The following is a 19837-nucleotide window of genomic DNA, read 5'->3' as shown; positions in this document are numbered from 1 at the left end:
GCTAAAACAGGCATGTGTGTTATAATTTCTGCATTTCCTGATGCGCCAAACCTGTTTTGGCAAATATTTATTAATAAGTAATTGTTAACATAACTGTACTCTATGTAGCTGTAGATCATTATCTACTTTTATATTTTATTCCTGCATTCCGCGGTTATGTGCGTTTTCCACATCGGAAACACACATAGTCTTGCACAACCCTACTCCTGACAGTGTCTGACATAATAAAATGTCTTAATAAAAACCCTTCCATTAGTATTGTTACTGCTATAGCGGTTTGATGGCAAGGGTTTAGCACTCAACTTGTCTGCTCATATGTGAATGACGACTCAAATCCAGTGGCATGTTAAGATTACTGTGTAAACAAGACGGATGTGGAGCACTTACTTTATATGGATGACATTCTTGTGTATTTTCTTCCCTCAGTTGGCCAAAGGACTGAAGCTGACGTTTGATTCCTCATTTTCTCCAAACACGGGGTATGTACCCATCTGTCCGGCAAGAGTTCATTTGTAAACCAGCCTTACGCTAAGCTCCAACCCAGTTCAAAGCATCATAAAGCAGCAGACTAAACTAGCACTGTCATTCCTGCTGGACTTTTCATCAGGTGAGATGGCGAACATTGAATTCTTCTGGTGTTTTTCTGGCTTCTCTCGTAGCAAAAAGAGCGGTAAGATCAAGAGCAGCTTCCAGCGGGAGCACATTAACCTGGGCTGTGATGTGCACCACGACATCAACGGCATGGCAGTGCACGGAGCTGCGGTCGTGGGCTTTGACGGCTGGCTCGCCGGGTACCAGATGACGTTTGAAGCCGGGAGAAACCGCATCACTCAGAGCAACTTTGCCGTCGGCTACAAGACGGACGAGTTTCAGCTCCACACAAACGTGTATGTACTAAAAGCTCGTCTCTGGTGTCTTGCCACCCGAATCACAGAGTCCACCCTGTCCATGTTGGGATTGGTTAGAAGGGAGGGTTATTTTTATATGTTTATTCCTTTGCGGCAGGACAGGCACACTAACACTGATGCCTGCTGGTCAGATGGCCACTGACTGTGAGGTGAATGTCATGTCTTATTTAAAGAGGAAGTTAGGTGACCACTGTATTAACATCATAAATAGGGAAAAATGATTCTGCATAGACAGCCGATCCTCGACGTCTGGGACCTCGACGTCTAAGCACTGGAACCATCTAGGTGTAAAAAATAAACATTAACACGCAAAAGCGGTGTGATTTTACTTACCAAATGAGTGATAAACAAAACATGATATATATATATATATATATATATATATATATATATATATATATATATATATATAGCTTACTCAAGAAAGCTGAGCATACGAAAACCTCAATAATTCTCTAAATGTGAAGTTACATATTTTCATGGGCAAACATAAAGTGGATTGCAATGGTCTGCATTATAGCTGGTTTTGTGACTGTAACAAGTTGTTGGTGTTTTTTTCCACCTTTGTAGTCTGCGTATAGGGAGGATCGGCTCAGAATATTCGGGGATGCAACTTTTACAGATTTCTGTATTTTTTGACCTCGCTGGGATCACCCGCGTACATTGCATAAATTCGGATTTATGCAATTACATGCGGATTAATGCGGACAAACACTGTATGTATGACGTAGATGTGCCATTTAGTGGCTGTGTATGGAAGTCTCTTGTGGGCACAGTATTCTTTGCCTGAATATTTAAAAAACTTACTTAGCTCCTTTATTAAATGATGTGTTTTTACTTCACAGGAATGATGGCACAGAGTTTGGTGGGTCCATTTATCAGAAGGTGAATGATAACCTGGAGACAGCCGTGAATCTGGCCTGGACTGCTGGCAACAGCAACACAAGCTTCGGCATCGCTGCAAAGTATCAGATCGATGCCGATGCTTCCTTCTTGGTACGTGTTGTGGCTCTGTTGTTGAATTGCAATGCACAGCATTTTAGTAGCAATATACAAAATCGGTCAATCTACGTTCCTACTCTCACCTATGGTCATGAGCTTTGGGTCATGACCGAAAGGACAAGATCCCGGATACAGGCGGCTGAAATGAGCTTCCTCCGCAGGGTGGCTGGGCGATCCCTTAGAGATAGGGTGAGAAGCTCGGTCACCCGGGAGGAGCTCGGAGTAGAGCCGCTGCTCCTCCACATCGAGAGGGGTCAGCTGAGGTGGCTTGGGCATCTGTTATGGATGCCTACTGGACGCCTTCCCCGGAAGGTGCTCCGGGCCCGTCCGACCGGGAGGAGACCCCGGGGAAGACCTAGGACACGCTGGTGGGACTATGTCTCCCGGCTGGCCTGGGAACGCCTCGGTGTCCCCCCGGAAGAGCTGGAGGAAGTGTCTAGGGTGAGGGATGTCTGGGCATCTCTGCTTAGACTGCTGCCCCCGCGACCCGGCCCCGGATAAGCGGTAGAAAATGAATGAATATACAAAATTACATTTATAGATTTCACAACTGTAAGACATCCTCAAAACATAAATGAAGATGAATTTCTAATTTGATGACGTGATGAGAATCGTTTTTGTGTGCAAATAAAAACGTTTCTATTCCACACCATAGCCAGAGTTTGAAATTGTTCAATTTTTAAAGTTATGCAGTTAATTTAACTGGGATATTTGTCTCTTTCTTAACAGGCCAAAGTGAACAATTCTTGTCTTGTTGGTCTTGGGTATACTCAAACCATAAAACCTGGTAAGTGTTCATAAATATGTGAAGAACTTCATACAGCCCAAATATTTGTCACTTTTACAAGTGTTATTGGTTATTATGGATGTGATTGTTCCCTGTCTCTTGGTTCAGGTATTAAACTGACCCTCTCTGCTCTTCTGGACGGGAAGAACATCAATGCTGGTGGCCACAAACTGGGTTTGGGTCTGGAGTTTGAGGCATAGGCGGCCCAGGATTGCAATTATCCTGAATAGATTGTTTGAACACCTCCCTTCACAAACCTTGTTTCTCTTAGATGTCCTGGCTAAGGAAACGTATTATACTGGATTATTATGCATTACTGATGGCTCACTGTTTCAGAGAAAGAAACAATTGTGCATTTACAAATGACACGGATAGGTCACTGTAAGAAGAGCATCAATGAAATTAAACACCTAATGATTTTTGATTACACTACATTTAATATTATTTATAACAGCACTGATCATAACGGAGATTAATATTTTGGCTTGGGAACAGCTGGTAATACTACAGTACAACATTCCAGATCCACAGTTTCTGTGCAGATCACCAAACCCCTCACAGAAGGGACCAGAATTCCCTCTGCTGTAGGAATCCTTCACTCTTTAGCTAAAGAAACCAAACCAGGAGCGCGATTAGTGTTTGTGTCTCGTCTGTCTCTGTATGCGTGTGTGTGGAATCATGTGAATCTTGTCCATTTGTTACACATAATATAGTTTTACTACTGCATACTGCCTGTACCTTCATCTGTCCCTGAACAGACATCACATGTCCCAGGGAGAAAACTTCTTCAAAACATTATCAAAGGTGGATGTAGTCTTCCATGTTTATAGTACTTTGGATTTAGCAGGAAATTGCATTTTGGTTGAATAAAACCTTTCAACATTCACTATGCTTCATTCCTTTGTATATTATATTGCCTAAAGATATTAACTCATGGCACAGCAACCTGTATTTTAAATATGAAAGCCCGTATGAAAAGGAACATTGTTTTATTATAGTCAAGCCCTGGTGAGCAGAAATGACAAATGGTTTTGCTGCAGTAACCATAGCTCGTATAACCCTGCTTAAACAAATGCTAGTCAATACATGAACACGTGTTGCTATTATTATAATCAAAACAAGGCTCGTTTTCTTGAAAGAAAGTAATATCATAAAGCCTATAGGGGACGAAACTTTGGTTATATTTTAGGTTCAAACTAAAGCGCGCGTGTCGTTTTTAAATGGGCGTGAAAATATTTCTGTATAATTGTGTAACACGCGCGTGACACCAGCGCGCATGCGCACTCACTGCTGACCAGGATCTGATCATTAAAGATGGCGGCGGTACGGAAAACACACGAAGGATTATCAGCTAAGAGAATATTCGTGGTTTTACTGTCGCTTCAGATCCTGTATGTGAAGTGTGCCGTTATTCCGCTGAAAGCAACGGGTAAGTGAGAGATTGAATCATGTATATTAATTGACGCACACTGTTGCGATTGGTGTCGTTATCATTCATGTCATCGAGTACGCGTCTGTGTAGAGATTAACCTGGTTTGTTCATCTCTGTTATCACACGTGTGTGTAATAATTGACCAGTAAATAATATATTTGAATACAGCTGTTAATGCGTTTGACTTCGACATCAGAGTGTCGCGATAGCGCACATAAAGTGCGGTCTCGAGTTATAGCTCTCGCGGTACTGTGATGTCAGACGCAGGTCGGTCTGCGCACAGCTGCATGAAGTAGAACGCACCTTTTATTCATTTGAAACCGGAAGACGTGTGCGCTAAGTGACGTGGTCAGTTTTATGACCGTCATCCGTTGGCCAATAAAGTTCAAGCAGTGGACTATCAAATATAGTTATAAAGCGACCAGATGAAATACACAGTCACGGGTAACCAACGCGTTCTTCTGACTGTCAGGGCATTACAGGTGTTTGTTTGGTGGTTTTGCTACATGTTGTCTGTATTAGTTTATAAATGGTGATCAATCTACTGAGAAGCCAAGTTTGAACACTTTTACAAGTATATTAAAACCACTGTTCCACTTTCGTAAAGAGTAAAAGTGGGTCAAGATATTGATTACATTATTTACAGATGATTCAAAAGCTGTGCAATAGATTTCTCTTGAAATGCTTGTGTTATTGCTCTCTTTGGTCCACAGCTGATGAAAGTGTCACGTCTACTGAGAACACGCCAACCACAAAGAATGACGTTGATGTGGTTGAACCGGTTCATGTGTTAAGCACCACCGCAGCTCCTGTCATTGTCAGCAACATCACGATAGCTGCATCTCCATCTACTTCCACTGCTGCTACTGTTCACTTAACTGACACCGACAGCTTAAAGACGACCACAGCAGAGCGTAAAGATCACACTCCAGAGAAGACCACCGCTGTGCCTGCAGACAAGCCGCCCACCATCATCCCCACCCCTGCAGGACATGAAACGGACACCACTGTGGATTACAAGGCTGACATCATCATTTCTCCAGGTACTGAGCCGAGCTTTCTAGACGACACGGGTGACGATGTGTTTGAAAATGACGATGAGGGCGAAGATGAGTTTTTGAGTGACAGCATGACACCTCAGGGCAGCCAGGCAGATCTCCTTAATGTTCACAAAGGTCCCCCTGAAAACATAAATGTTCACATCAAGGACACGACGATCTACACGACGCAGGATGAAGATTCCCATTTCTTCTTTCACCTGGTCATCATCGCCTTTCTAGTGGCCATCGTGTACATCACCTACCATAACAAGAGAAAGGTATGATCCTCCCGCCCGTAGGCTCCAAATTCTCATTTTTAAATGCACCATAGCAAAACTTGCAGTGGGTATTTAAGCTAGCAGTCAGGGAGAAAATGCTGAACCGATTTTTACTTGGTATTGAAATTGCAGTGATTAAACACAAGCCGGCAAAGCAAACATCATAACAACATGATGATGAATATACAGTAGCACAGAACGAGCACATTAATGTGCAGAATTCATCACTGGGAATGTAGTTTTGTGTAGTTATAACTGACTACCACGTTTAATGTGAATGTGAGGTCATTTTCATTGGCTCTCTGTGCACAAACATGACCCATTTCCCAAAGAATAAACCAAATCTTTGGTTTGTTATAATGCCAATAATCAAGTTAATCTTTTGCTGTAGTCGTGGGGTGAGTGACCCTTTGCTTCGTTTCTGTATGTACAGATCATGTTGTTGGCTCAAAGTCACCGCTGGAGAGACGGGCTGTGCTCACGAGGAGTGGAGTATCACAGACTGGATCAGAACGTCAATGAGGCCATGCCTTCACTCAAGATGACCAACGATTACATCTTCTGACCAACTAAAGACTTCAGGGGAAAAACTGATGCAGAGCAGAAAGCTGATTTAGTCTGCGCATGGTGTCTTATTTAATCGGGGGACGAGCTGTTGTTGTTTCTTTGTTTTCCTGTACTTTATTTGGATGTTTTTGAATGGGTTATGGATTTAATGCAACATTTTTGCTTTAGAAATTTGGCATGCAAGTACAATTTAAAGAATGAATACAATTCATTAGTTTAAAAGAAAGCAAATAAAGGACTGTCCGTGTAAATATTTGTTTGTGACACGCTGAAGGTTGTCACGTTGGAGTAATGGGGATTTGCAGTACAGAAATGTAAAATATTCACCTCACAACATTACAGTTTATGGTAGACTGCAGCACAATGATCATTTGTAATAGTTTACCTCCTTGTGATGATGTGAGATGTTTTCTTTCCAGCTGACGGAATTGAGCTCCTTCGTAGTTACGTGCAAATACGCACACGCACACCTCAGTCCAGCAAATATGATGAAGTGAAATCTGAATTTGCTTCCATTTCGGGGGCAGTCCATTATATGTTTATGTTCTAACTTCAGTGAAGTTGTTTTGTATTGCACACGCTGTCCAGACGAGCAGCTTCTGTCATTGCCAACGTTCTGGAGTTCTTCAATTCTTCCCTTTTCGCAGCACATGTATGTGTTTAACTTACGCTCAACATTATCAACTATGACAGATCAGCCAATATAATTATTTTAATGCAAGTGCAAAGCTGCATGAAACGTCATCAATAATATATATGAGCCTTACTTTTGTCATTGTTGAAATATCAAAGCAGTTATTCTGTTTTACTTGAAAGCACATGAAGGTTGCATCTGTGCATGCAGTATATGTGAAAATGCCTCTTGAGTCAATGGAAATCTTCTTCAATCAATAAAGCATACACGATGTAAACACATGTCTTATTTTCATTATGAAATGTTTTATTTTCTATTATAAAAATGCAGAACGCATTAGAACGGTTCTTGCTCATCGGGTGAAGTAAAACGCTTCAGGATCAAACTTTTCTAAATCTCCGAAACAAATGACATTTACTGTTTGTGTCTGGATTATTTCAATACCTCAACAAGGTAGGTGGGGTAATGCACCTGTTTAACATTTTGATTTACAGTTTTTTGAATTACTTCTGATCTATTTTATAATTTGATAATCTTCTGAAACAGAAAACACACGTAAAATTGTGCAAGAAACGTTTTGCAAACCTTTAAACAAAAATAAAAATGGTTAAAAGTTAGCTGAAGTCATGCAGACTGATGCAAATAAGGCAAGTCTGTATACATCTGATCCAGTTTATAAGGCATTAGCAGCACCATAAAGGAATGGGTCATCTTGTCACCCACAGGCAACTGGGAGTTGAGAGCCGAAGCTTCCACAGCAGATCGCTATAACCTCCCTCCGCCCACATATCCTGCTGTGGTTCACCATCCGAAGAACAGTCATTAAGGTGGTACATGGTTAAATGGCATGGAGTCTGCCTTTGATAAGAAGGAGGAGAGTACGCAGACCTTGCAGCTGCATGCTCAGAGCTTTGCTGGAACCTCTGCTCAACCGCTCCTGAAGTCCATTGGTTTCAAAGTCACCGAAGATCTGGCAGAGGAGGCATTGCAAGGGTGTTTCTGGCTCTGGTGAAAAGACAAGGCATGAGAGAGAGAAGGATCCTTAGATCTGACTGCAGGGGGTGGTAGGGAGACGTCCCTGATGCTTCTCCACCACACAGAGATGTTCCCGGAAACAGCAATGACGAGAGACTCCCAGCTGAAGGCAGCAATGCCCTGCAGGTATCCCTACCTGTGCTTACAAACACAGGTCTTCACATTAAACACATTAAACATGAAAAACTAACAGTACTTGTGTTTCATTGGGAAAATACTGACATTTACAATTCTACACTCAATTTTACAGAAGCCAAGTGTGTGAAAACACTTCTAATTTTTTGTCTTCACTTACACGAAGAGTTAGCTTGAGAGCTTCAGAAATACTTTCTTCATTTGGACACCGATGGGGCCGACCCTTTCTCTGTTGGTGCTCTAGGCAAGATATTAGATTGCGCCCCTCAATACAAAATAAATAAAAATATCTGAAAATTAAAAGCAAAATTCATAAATAATTGACAACAAAAAATATTTGTTATTAAACATTTTTTCCCATTGTTGTACAATGATGTTGTTTGTTTTGAACTATTTGTTCAAGCTGATTGTTCCCTTTCTGTCAGTCACTTGGACTTTATTTCTGCAAATCAAATAAAATCTGCATACCTGGCATGACCATGCTGCGCTCGCGGCTGAAGGGTTTTATGTCTGCTTTAGGCACGATATTCCCCCATCGAGTTTACGCATGCGTAAGGTGACCAGAGTTTAGATTGCGTTCGGGGCTCATGAGGAAGATGAAATGTCGGCCGCTGCATCGTAGCAAATGAGGTCGGGGCCCAAATGCAAAAACTTTTAATGGGGCACCTCAGTCTGTTCCCGACTGCGCAACGTATTACTGGACATCAGTTGTTTACTCAGGTTTGTTATTTAAATGTTAATGCGCGTCAATCGTGCTCAAATAGTAACGGCAGACCCCAAAATGCCAAAAAAGAGTCTGCGTCAATAGCTCTGTGGTTACTGCTCTGGCATATACCAGTGCACTTGCATTGTTTAATTCCTGTCTCAAGCACATTTTGCCTGTCCCACTCCCCTGTCTCTAACCAAAGCTTTCCTGTCTTTTATCCTATCAAATAAAGGCAAAAAAACCCTAGAATATAAGTTAAAGGTTTTAAGGAAAGAGGGAAAAAGCGACGCAGCCAGCGTTTTGCACCTGTTTTTACACGCAACATGTGAATGTCTCTAACATTTCTATGATAAAACAGTTATCAAACATTAAACATTTAGCTACTTGCATCAAGCTGGCTCTTTCACAGTTAAAGCAGACTGTAACCTCGGCTTCTGTCCGCAGCAAATCCCTCCTTCTTTCATTTGTTTGACCTCAATCAGATTGACATTGACGAGCTCATATAAATTAAACTTCATTCCATTCGACACAGCAAGGTAAACAAGGAACGTTGTGCAATAAACATCATACAATAATAAAAAGAGTGTAAATTATTATATTTCTGAAAATAATTATATAGATGACAACTAATAAGGCCTCTCTACCATACATTTTATTATTACACCTGTTAGCCATTTTCTCGCGTCTTACACACTACGTTTTTTTCCAAGAAGGACCCACTCACATTTGCCCATGGGTGGACACGTAAAAGACGCAAAATGTAAACGGCCCCTAAGGGATTCGTACACGGCATGGTAATAAAACCTTCGGGCTTTTACTGAAAAAGTTTGGGCCCCCTTAGCCACCCCTAGCGCCGCCACTGGTCAGCCCCCTTTTAAGGTGCGCAGTCGATTTTTGGGCTCACCCTCATAATAATAATAAAAAATCACAACGTTAAAGACAGTGCCTTCTAAAAGTGCAGTGGTACCTCTGATGTCAGATTATAAAAATACATATGTGAATCTTTTGGAAAATGATAAGTACTCTAGAAAGCATTTATAAACATATATTATCTGGTGTCAGACATTACACTCATTTCAGCTGTGTCTGTATTTACTATTCAAATAACTTTCTTATGCTCTCAAATGAAGTCATTACAACAACATATTCAACTTTAAGGTATACTTATAAGGTCATGATTTTCTCACCATCAGGTTGTTTCAAATCTGTATACATTCTACAAATCTGTTGAACACAGAGAAAGATACTTGGAAGAATGCTCGTAACCACACAGTTCTTTGCCATCGTTGACTTTCATAGGAATATTGATACCGGTAGTCAAAAGTGCCCCAGATCTGTTTGCTTTCCTGCATTCTTAAAATGATCTTCTTTTGTGTTCAACAGGACAAAGAAATCTATAAAGCAATTTTCCACTATGGTAGTCAATGCTGGCCAAGAACTGATCATGGTCATCAGAACAAAGAACAACCTGAGGATGAGTGAATGATGACAACATTTTTATTGTCGGGTGCACTGTGTCTTTAAACTCAAGCACACTCACACATGAACTAATATCACAGATCAAATAAATACATTTAGCTATGATGTTAACAGTGAATGAACGGTTCTAGTGACAAGCCAGCAGCGTCTGCAGTGCGACTGCAGGTCAAAATACATTTGAAAAATAATTGGAACTCAGCTAAAGGTGCGAATCATCTATCATGAGTTTCCCTAAAATTACAGCACTTTAAAAGCTACTAAGACCCTTTGGACCCCTTTCAAAAATCCTTTTCATCCTGTTTTAAAGTTTGAAGCTAAGAAGCCTCCTTGATACGCCTGTATGAAATATTAAAGGCACATGCATATTTCACCAGAGTACATCATCATTCGACCAGATAAAACGATTAATAGAGACGAAGAATTTTTGCTCTCTAATTGCTCACTTAGTATTTGCTGAATCAGCTACGCAACCTTTTTTAGCTATTTTATTTTTAAATATTACAATCAGGCAGAGACTGATGTTTGTGTCATGCACTGATATATACTGTATATATAACCCACTGCTGAATTAAATATGATCATCAATTAAGGTAATCTGATGTATTTGTGTGGATGGAAAGACTTTAGTAGTGCATCTTTATTTCAGCATATCCTGAGTATATCTGGTAACATCTCTGAGCTCTTGTGAAACTCCAGTTATGTCGTACACATAAAGACGGAAGAATGCTTATCCTACAGAACATCCTTCAAAATGTGTTCAACAGAGCAAAAAATCATCAGGTGGTTGTTCCTACTATGGGAGTCAATGGGGGTCACGATCATCCAAATATCTTTCTCTGCGTCCATCAGAACAAAGACATTTATACAGATTTGGAGCAACTCAAAGTGATGTCTCTACTGTCAGCATATTACATTCAGGCTGTACTTGACTTTGTCACAGTCACAAATGGCCAGTCGTGTCTTTTACGCTGATCTAAAGACATCTGAAGGCTTGTTTCTGTCATGTCTCACATGATGTCTACAGTTAATGATATAGAGGATAACAGTCATTCTATTCTCATACACCAGTTCTGTTGAATGAACACATGAAACAAAACCTTGCTCAGTCAAACGGCTCCTGTCTTCAGTTTTACATTGGCTGAGCATAAATTAAACACATATGTTCATTAAACACAACTGCTGTGAGTCTGACAGCACAGACACAAAAATAGACATTTATTTCCTGTTCTGTCTGTTTTACGACCTCTGCTCGGTGAACTGAAGCTCAGTTGTATTCAGTGTCGGGTTTTGATGCAGATGGTGGCAACAGATGCACGCTGATGAAAGTGACGGTTTTGTCATGACAACACAAATAAAGCAAAAGTGAGCTTAAGATCAGCTTTTTCTGTTGATGCACACATCCGTAAGAGGCCCATCAATGATATACGAGACTACATTTTTACAGCACTTTACTGTCCACAGGATTCAAGCAAACACACTTATTACAGCCAGGTAATGGAGAGTTTTTCATTCCATAATGCAGTCAAATAAATACGTTTTTTATAAAGTTTCATGACAAAACAGGAGCAGTAATGATGTTATAGCATAAACATGTTGAAATCCTTCAGTAAAGCTACAGCTGTTATCAGAGCATGTCTACACTTCACTGTTGAGACTGTCGATTAAATACAGGAGAAATCTGTCACGTTTACATGCGAATCCACACAAACATTAAAGTTATTAGTGGCGTTGAACTTAACCATATGACCTTATGACTAGTTTCATGTGTGTGCTGTTGCTGTTTTTAAAGAATTTCAAAGCAGGGGGTCCTGAGCAGGGGTGTAGTTTGCAGGGTCTAGCCATTACTATTTTACATGATCACAAGAAAAATGTAATTGTATAGCATTTTCCCCAATCGGATGTGAATGTGTCATAATAAGTTAGAGAAAAACACTGAAGCCCTCTCTGCTGCACAAATGGGTACCGCACGGTTTCAGACATTCAGATGGTTGTAACGTGCTCGCACTCTGGGAGACCAAAGGTAGATAGCTGTAGCTCCCTAAACTCTACAAATGAAGAGGACAGCTGCCCAGCAGGCTATTTTGCATTGCTGGTCAAGAAGGGACAGTAAAATAAATCAAATTTGCCCTGAAAATAAGGTATCTAAAAAAAGTTAAATAATCACCAACCGTCTCTCTCTTTCTCTCAACAGGTGTTGTTCTGGCTTTTGTGGAAACCAGTAACTTGGTATTAGCAAATAAGCCTAGTCATCCCCCACTGTCATTGACCTGAGCCGGCCTGCCACCGCCTCCTCTCCCCGCCCCTGCTGACTGTTCCCCAGACCCAACGCTGCTGCCGGTTGTGACAGTCTTTGCCCACATTGAACTGCCTTGTGGTTTTAATAAGGACTGTTTTGGCTCCCCACAGTTGAATTCTGGCTTTCTGTCATGACAGAACGGTCTGACCAATCAAGGCATTCAGCTGGGACGAACCCCCTCCGATCGGCCCCTACAGCAGCAAGGGGTCATGCAGGGACAGCAGGCTTCAAGCCACCACGCAGGAGGTGGAGATCCTGTACAACCGGGTCGCTGAGTTGCTTGCCCAGCCAAGGCGCTTTTTCCTTTCACCATGGAGCCCGAGCTCCACGCCAACAGTCCGCCGGTCTACGACAGAGACTCCAGGCCTGTCAGGCTTTTCTCTCCCAGTGCGCCCTGGTGTTCGTTCTCCAGCCTCGTCCCTATGCCACAGAGGAGGCGAAAGTGGCTTACGTGGTTTACACAGGATTTGAAATGCAGCTACAAATAAAGACATAATGTAATGTTTTAATCTAATGTAATAGTTATGTTATTATCAAGTGACAAAGCATATATTTTAACAAAGCTGATTTTATTACTAAACTATTCATGATTTGTATTATCCATAAGCATACCAATACACACTTCAAGTCCCCCCCTAATGTTTAAACTAAATCTACGCCCTTGGTCCTGGGCCATAAATGAAGAGTAAAATATCAAAGACTCGTGTGTGTGTGTGTGTGTATGTGTCATGAAACTGCTCCGAGACTTAGAGGTGAGATCCACTTGCAGCTTTATTAGGGGGTAATCCGAAGGCGTAATCCAAATAACGGGCAGGGGTCATACACAGGCAGGCAGTTCAAACAAAGCAACAAACCAAACAAAGAGACAAACCAAAACAAGCAGGGACCAGAGGCAAAAGGGTAATCAGGGAACAAGGCACAAATCCAGAAGACAGGGAATAGACACAGGTAACGCTCAGAAATGCAGACAGGCTAACAAGACTTCGCAAAGATTGAGAGTCCAAACACAGTATATATAGGGGAGTGGTAATGGGAATCATCTGGTGGTGATTGTCTGTGACATGAGACACCTGGTGGCGGTTAGCATGGGATTCTGGGAAATGTAGTCCTGAGTGGAGTGCCCTCTACTGGAGTTCATGGGCACTCCAGCTGACAATCGTGACAGTATGGCCTCTTTTTAGTAAAAAACTGTAGTTTAGTACAATCTACTTTTGAAATTGTTACCTGTGCTTTTTAATACAGTACCATAATAACAAGAGATTTGATGTGAAATAAAGAGCTTTGATAAAGTCGTCTGTGATTTCAATGATCTTTATATTTCATAAATCAATGCTGGTTTGCACCATGTAAAGAGAAACACACAGCAGCAGTAAAGTCACTTTGTGGGCCATTATGTGGATTGTCTTTATTAACTAAATGGAAGCGAATAATTTACAGTCAGTTAATTAATTGGCATAGTGCAGATTCAATGAGAAATGAGACAAAAAGAGAGCTACATTTTCCTTTAAGTTTAAGCAGTACATTTTCTGTTTTTTAACCCCCAATAAAGTTTAAATCTAGTAGAAGATCAATTACTCTGCTGGGGTAATAGCAGTGCCTGAAATTGTACTGTCGCCTAGCTATTTTAAAGAAACAAAACAAACTTAAGATGACAGAGAGTAGACCAGAGGTCGATAAACTTAAGGCACGCATGCCACTAATCAATGGCACGCCAAGCACATGCATTTAGAAGTTACATTAATTCCAAAATTAATATTATTGGTTTAGTTTACAAAAAGAGTTTAGTTCAAACGACAATGACATATTTGAAATAACATATTAATCCTTGTAATCAAGGATCTCTTTGTTTAAAATTTTTCCATTTATGCATTTGGGAGACATTTTTATCCATAGCGACTACATACATTTGTATGTGCTATTCCCTGGGATCGAAACCATGACCTTGGCGTTGCTAGTGCTAGTTGCTAGCTCTAACCACTGAGCTAAAGGAAATCCTTTTTTCTTGGATTTGTATAGGAACACGTTAATATGGTGGCCGTGAAGTGCAAATCACAAAACTAATAACAAATCTAAAATAAAAGGGAAAAACATCCAGTTTGCAGCAGTCCTGTGGGCGAAAATGCCTTGTTGATGCTAGTGGTCAGAGGAGAATGGGCCGACTGATTCAAGCTGATAGAAGAGCAACTTTGACTGAAATATCCACTTGTTACAACCGAGGTATGCAGCAAAGTATTTGTGAAGTCACAACACGCACAACCTTGAGGCGGATGGGCTACAACAGCAGAAGACCCCACCGGGTACCACTCATCTCCACTACAAATAGGAAAAAGAGGCTACAATTTGCACAAGCTCACCAAAATATGACAGTTGAAGACTGGAAAAATGTTGCCTGGTCTGATGAGTCTCGATTTCTGTTGACACATTCAGATGGTAGAGTCAGAATTTGGTGTAAACAGAATGAGAACATGGATCCATCATGCCTTGTTACCACTGTGCAGGCTGGTGGTGGTGGTGTAATGGTGTGAGGGATGTTTTCTTGGCACACTTTAGGCCCCTTAGTGCCAATTGGGCATCGTTTAAATGCCACGGCCTACCTGAGTATTGTTTCTGATCATGTCCATCCCTTAAGGACCACCATGTTCCCATCCTCTGATGGCTACTTCCAGAAGGATAATGCACCATGTCACAAAGCTCGAATCATTTCAAATCGGTTTCTTGAACATGACAATGAGTTCACTGTACAAAAATGGTCCCCACAGTCACCAGATCTCAACCCAATAGAGCATCTTTGGGATGTGGTGGAACAGAAGCTTCGTGCCCTGGATGTGCATCCCACAAATCTCCATCAACTGCTAGATGCTATCCTATCAATATGGGCCAACATTTCTAAAGAATGCTTTCAGCATTCAGTAAAACAGACTTTTAATATAATAAAATAAACAACAAACCAAAAGTAAAATGCAAACACAAACACACTAAAACACAACATAAAGTCCAGGCCTGGTCCTCTCTCACACTTCCCTGTTGACTCTCCTCTCTTATGCATCCGGAGCTCCTCCATGAGAGAAGATCACACTGACGCATGTTATCACTCACGTCACCGGCCTCGCGCCGTTCCATCGCTGCTCTCGTCCCTCACTGCTCGCCACAGTGACGTTAATGAATGAATATGATCTGTATCACATATGAATGTACTTCCTCAAAGTGAGCGTCCTGGATATCTTGATTGACAGGAGTTTGGTCCAATCAGCAGTAGATATCCCATCTCAACAAAAGACCCACCTTTTCCGGTTTGACTGATTTGTTGTTGTGTTTTCTGACTTGTCTTTTTGTTTTCTGATTTGTTATTTTGTTTCCCGAATTGTTGTTGTGTTTTATGGTTTGCTGTTTTGTTTTTAGATTTGATATTGCGTTTTCAAATTTGTAATTGTGATTTTGGATTTTTTATTTAGCTTTTAAGATTTGTTATAGTTTTGCGATATGTTGTTTTGCACTTCACAGCCACGGTACGTTACAGATTCATTATCATTAGAACGAACGATTCAGCATTTATGAATCATGCAGTATCCTGAATCTTGTCGTACTGCACTTTTAAGTTTTAAATTAACACTTCAAGTATAATGAAACATTCATGAAAAAGTTGTTTTCAAAGAACATGAATTAAAAAGGAAAAATTTATAAATAAACATTAACTTCGATTAATTAATGCTCTGGAAAGGGAAAAATTCTATTTTAAACAACATTTTGGGCATCAAGGTGAAGCGTATTCTGTGATTTGTTGATGTAAGGCTCAACCCTGCATGTGTTCTGTGGAAAAATCAAATTTTCAGATGTACTAAATCACTCTTGACTGCTCTGTCGACATCACATTTAGTCTCCGGTCTGTTTCATAGCGTCCCTGAGCTTATGAACTCATGAAGTTCCCTGGAGTCCTCTGAGAGGGTAACACTTTATTTATTCATGCATGTTACTCTAGCATCAAAGAACTGAAGGTTATGCCACACGACAGCTCCTTCAGTAAACAGGTGACCCTGTCTGAGTGTTTGGTGCTGAGCGAGAGGTCATCAGTCAGTCGGGGGCTCCAGATACACCATGTGCCATATGGGGCTGAAAATGAGCTAAAAACCAAACCCTGCAGAGAAGCTCTCGACCTTATGGTCTTACGTTATTAGTCTGTTGAAGACAAGACTGTCCACCTGGCTTACAACTTGCAACAATTCCCAAAGTGTATACATCTTAATTCGGAAGAAAACCCCACTACGACTTCCGTTCCGTGACGACTGATTAAAGAACACTGTTGCTTTAAGAAATGACCTGAAATATCATTTTTACCATTTTAGAATGAAATATTGACTAAAATATCATAGAGAGAGTTTTACAAAGCAACTACTGTATCTAGCACCTCACTTCATATGTCCTTTTTGTTCTCAAACATTTGATGTCCTTATATCAATTCGAGATCTTTACTTTATTACAGTATTACAGGATATTTGAACAGTTAACTCGCTTGATCTGTTGAACTAATTGAAAGTAATGATTCCCTCTTTACCAGAACGTGGATATGAAATGTCTTGCAATCTTGATTTCATATTCATAAGAATCATCACTTCTTCACGTCTTTCATGTGCTCTTGCCGTTTCTCAGTGGAATCATGGGGAATTCTATGTTCCAGGCCTTACAGCACCACTGTAATGAATACGTAAAGCTGATTCTTGGTAGATCTGAGAAATTACAACTGGAAAGACAACAACGTCATTTCATTTGGTTGCAAGGTTCAAACAACAAAGCTGAATAAATAATGTCTACATTCTGTACATCTCCCGTAGAATGAAGCAGAACTCATTCCCTTAAAAGCTATAAAACACTAATGTGGGTCCCTTAGCAGGGAAGTGAGCCCGGTCACAGAACAGAGGACAATATGGAGTGAGTCATTTAATGTAATGGACAGAAAGAAATTGTTCCTCATTTAACTTTATTGCTGAACCTTGGAAGAACAGAAAAGACACTTCATTAGCTTTGGCCTTTAATAGGTCCATCTGTCTAAATCAGACTGAGACCTTAATGGTGTCTTACAATTATTGATATTTTATAAAGAGTGTCTAAAATCCTCTAGTTGATTTCAGCACAGAAACCACTTCAGCATTTGGACAATATCTCTCTTCTACTTTTATGATGTATGTAGCTTCACTTATTCGTGTGACTTTCAAAAGAGAATTCAGAGATGTGTGACAAATTTGGGAATTATTATTTATACCTGTGAGCCGTCGAACAAGGACAATGAATTTAAAGCAGTTTGGTTGTCGGGTGCTTTTTTCAATTAGACTGCTGCATCTGAGCGGCAACAGAGATTGTGATGTTTTGTTTCGCCTCGTATTCTCCCGTTCACTACATGTTAGTAGCATTCCATAAGAAAGAAAACTCACAAAAATGATCTTTGGTTATCTCAGTTATTTCTCCTAGACATCCTTGAAAAAAAAAATAGAGTGAATAGAAACTTGCTTAGGTCTCGTGTGTCTCAGGTGTTTCAATAACATTTTCTTTGGGACCCCGGTCAGTGCTTTTCCGCTCATGCAAGTATAGCCTAACATCCTTTGACATAATTATATTATAAGCATTTACTTTTACATTTATGCATTTGGCAGACACTTTTATCCAAAGCGACTTTCGTTTGTATTATCCTATACATTTATACACAGGTATCTGCAATCCCCTGGGATCCAACACACAACCTTGCGTTGTTAACACAATGCTCTTAACACTGAGATACAGGACATGTGTAAGCAATGTCATTCAAATTTGATAGACATGATATCTGTGGTGCTGTTTATTGAGTTAAATTAGGGTAGAATAGTGACATGTTTCTGGTTGGTCCATGTAAACAGATGTAATGTACATTCATCAGGGTTATAGCTGGGAATGTTTGGGCCCTTGACTGTATGTGTTCTTCAGTATGGCCCTGTAAACCCCTGCTGGTTGATGTACTGCACCGTCTGGACTCAAATATGTTCATCTTTTCCCATCGATGTCCAAGTGTATATCAGCATCACCCCCGGGCAACTGTAATGAGCAGGTCGGAGAATTACTGGATTTATAAAGACGACCATCCCAACGGGTAAGAAATGTCTCCACAACACTGTGTTTTTCTCTCAGAGATATGGACTAAAGCTCCACTACACTGAAGCGGCCAGAACTCCAGAACTCACACATGAACCCAACTCATCGCTCAGTACAGCTCCAGTATTCCTCTAGCTCATAACACACACACACTGCTACCATCACTACCGTAATTCACATTAATAACACATTCAATTTTGTCTGTGCCTTACATTTGTATTCATTTTCCTCTAATCATGGTCATGATGTAGTTATGGCACCAAACTCTGATAATCTGGAACATGTTGGTAATATGGTAAACTAATCTGGTTAATGGGAGTTGTAACAGAATGACTTGTACAGGTTGAATAGGTCAAATGTTCATTGTTTTGAAGCAGGTATGTCAAATGGAACAAAAGGGTACACTCTAAAAACTCCTGGGTTATTTCTTTAACCCATTTTCTGGGTTATTTGTGTTGGGTTAATATGATGGGTTATTTTTTCAGAGAGTAACCGTTTTCTGGGTTATAGGGCTAATATTTTGACCCAATTCCTGGGTTATTTAGGTTTCTGGGTTATTTTTCAAAGAGTAACCCATGTTCTGGGTTTACGCCCCCTGCTGTGTAGTGAATTTTCTCACAACAGTCGTTTGAAATAACCGTTACTCAATTCGTTTTGGCCTGGGCTTCTTTGGTGCAACTTCGTTGTGTATTCAAGGTAAGCAAGTATGTTCAGTGTCGATGTAACGTTAACTTTTCTGTGCCCATGTCCCCGTTGCTAGTTTAGCATCATTTGTTGAAAAAATGACCATGACTTACAGTGGTTAGCATGTAGCAGGATATCGCGACAACATCTAACTAGTTTAAAGTCCGTGTAAAGTAAAAATAAATATGTGTTTTGAGTTTGTCACACTAAAGAAGAAACTGTTATTAACCGAAATTAGGTAACAAAATGGTTGAAAGACTCTTTACACATTGTTGAGAAATACGTTACATGTATGACCAATTTAATGTAGAAGAACACGACTGAATTCACTTTACACAGTCTTTAAACTCTATATTTCATAAACTGCACTGTACTTATCTCATTGTTATAATACTGATAATACTACGATAAGTACAGTGCAGCTAGTGGCGACTTCATGCCGCGTTAAGGGGGTCGAACACCGGACGAGAAGTGTCGCGCTGCGCCGCGTAGGACAACTCGAGATATTGCGTACTTTCTCCGTTTATGGCCAGCAATATTGTTATGTTTAAGGACATCATGGAATTAAGATAATGTAAGTACTATGTTATGATTGTACTGTATAATTAAAAACAACCGTTGCTGAGTCTGCAGTTTGAACACTTTACCTCAGAGCGTCCGTAAACTTGAGAATATCACCGGAAAATCCAATAACATCAGCAATTTTCATTCAAGCAGCTGATTTCTGTAAATTAATGTAA

The 19837-nt window shown here is 40.5% G+C and overlaps 2 protein-coding genes across 3 annotated transcripts in view; both read left to right on the top strand.

The window, feature by feature from the left end:
* Window positions 1-3652, top strand: part of vdac1 (voltage-dependent anion channel 1) — a 5557-nt gene extending 1905 nt beyond the window's left edge. For both annotated transcript variants that reach the window (XM_079486824.1, XM_079486825.1), the window contains exons 5-9: window positions 427-479; window positions 660-887; window positions 1754-1904; window positions 2640-2697; window positions 2806-3652. In XM_079486824.1, coding sequence (XP_079342950.1) covers window positions 427-479; window positions 660-887; window positions 1754-1904; window positions 2640-2697; window positions 2806-2897 — 582 coding nt within the window. In that variant the 3' untranslated portion in view covers window positions 2898-3652. The remainder of the gene's footprint in view (window positions 1-426; window positions 480-659; window positions 888-1753; window positions 1905-2639; window positions 2698-2805) is intronic.
* Window positions 3653-3859: 207 nt separating this feature from the next.
* On the top strand, window positions 3860-7014 carry cUnh5orf15 (chromosome Un C5orf15 homolog). Its single transcript, XM_079486330.1, has 3 exons — window positions 3860-4126; window positions 4843-5447; window positions 5881-7014. Exons 1-3 carry the CDS (start codon window positions 4012-4014, stop codon window positions 6010-6012), a joined length of 852 nt encoding a protein of 283 aa, XP_079342456.1. The 5' UTR covers window positions 3860-4011; the 3' UTR covers window positions 6013-7014.
* Window positions 7015-19837: the final 12823 nt, after the last annotated feature.

The sequence above is a fragment of the Barbatula barbatula genome (genome assembly GCF_947034865.1).
Source record: "Barbatula barbatula genome assembly, chromosome: 22".
Lineage (NCBI taxonomy): Eukaryota > Metazoa > Chordata > Actinopteri > Cypriniformes > Nemacheilidae > Barbatula > Barbatula barbatula.
This window is presented reverse-complemented; position numbering and strand designations above follow the sequence as displayed.

What these genes read in the sequence shown, in the direction of transcription:
- cUnh5orf15 (XM_079486330.1), top strand. Translation starts at nt 4,012, where the DNA reads ATGGCGGCGGTACGGAAAACACACGAAGGATTATCAGCTAAGAGAATA. An exon ending in TATTCCGCTGAAAGCAACGG is followed by an intron (nt 4,127 to 4,842) that starts GTAAGTGAGAGA and finishes TTTGGTCCACAG; the next exon opens with CTGATGAAAGTGTCACGTCT. An exon ending in CCTACCATAACAAGAGAAAG is followed by an intron (nt 5,448 to 5,880) that starts GTATGATCCTCC and finishes CTGTATGTACAG; the next exon opens with ATCATGTTGTTGGCTCAAAG.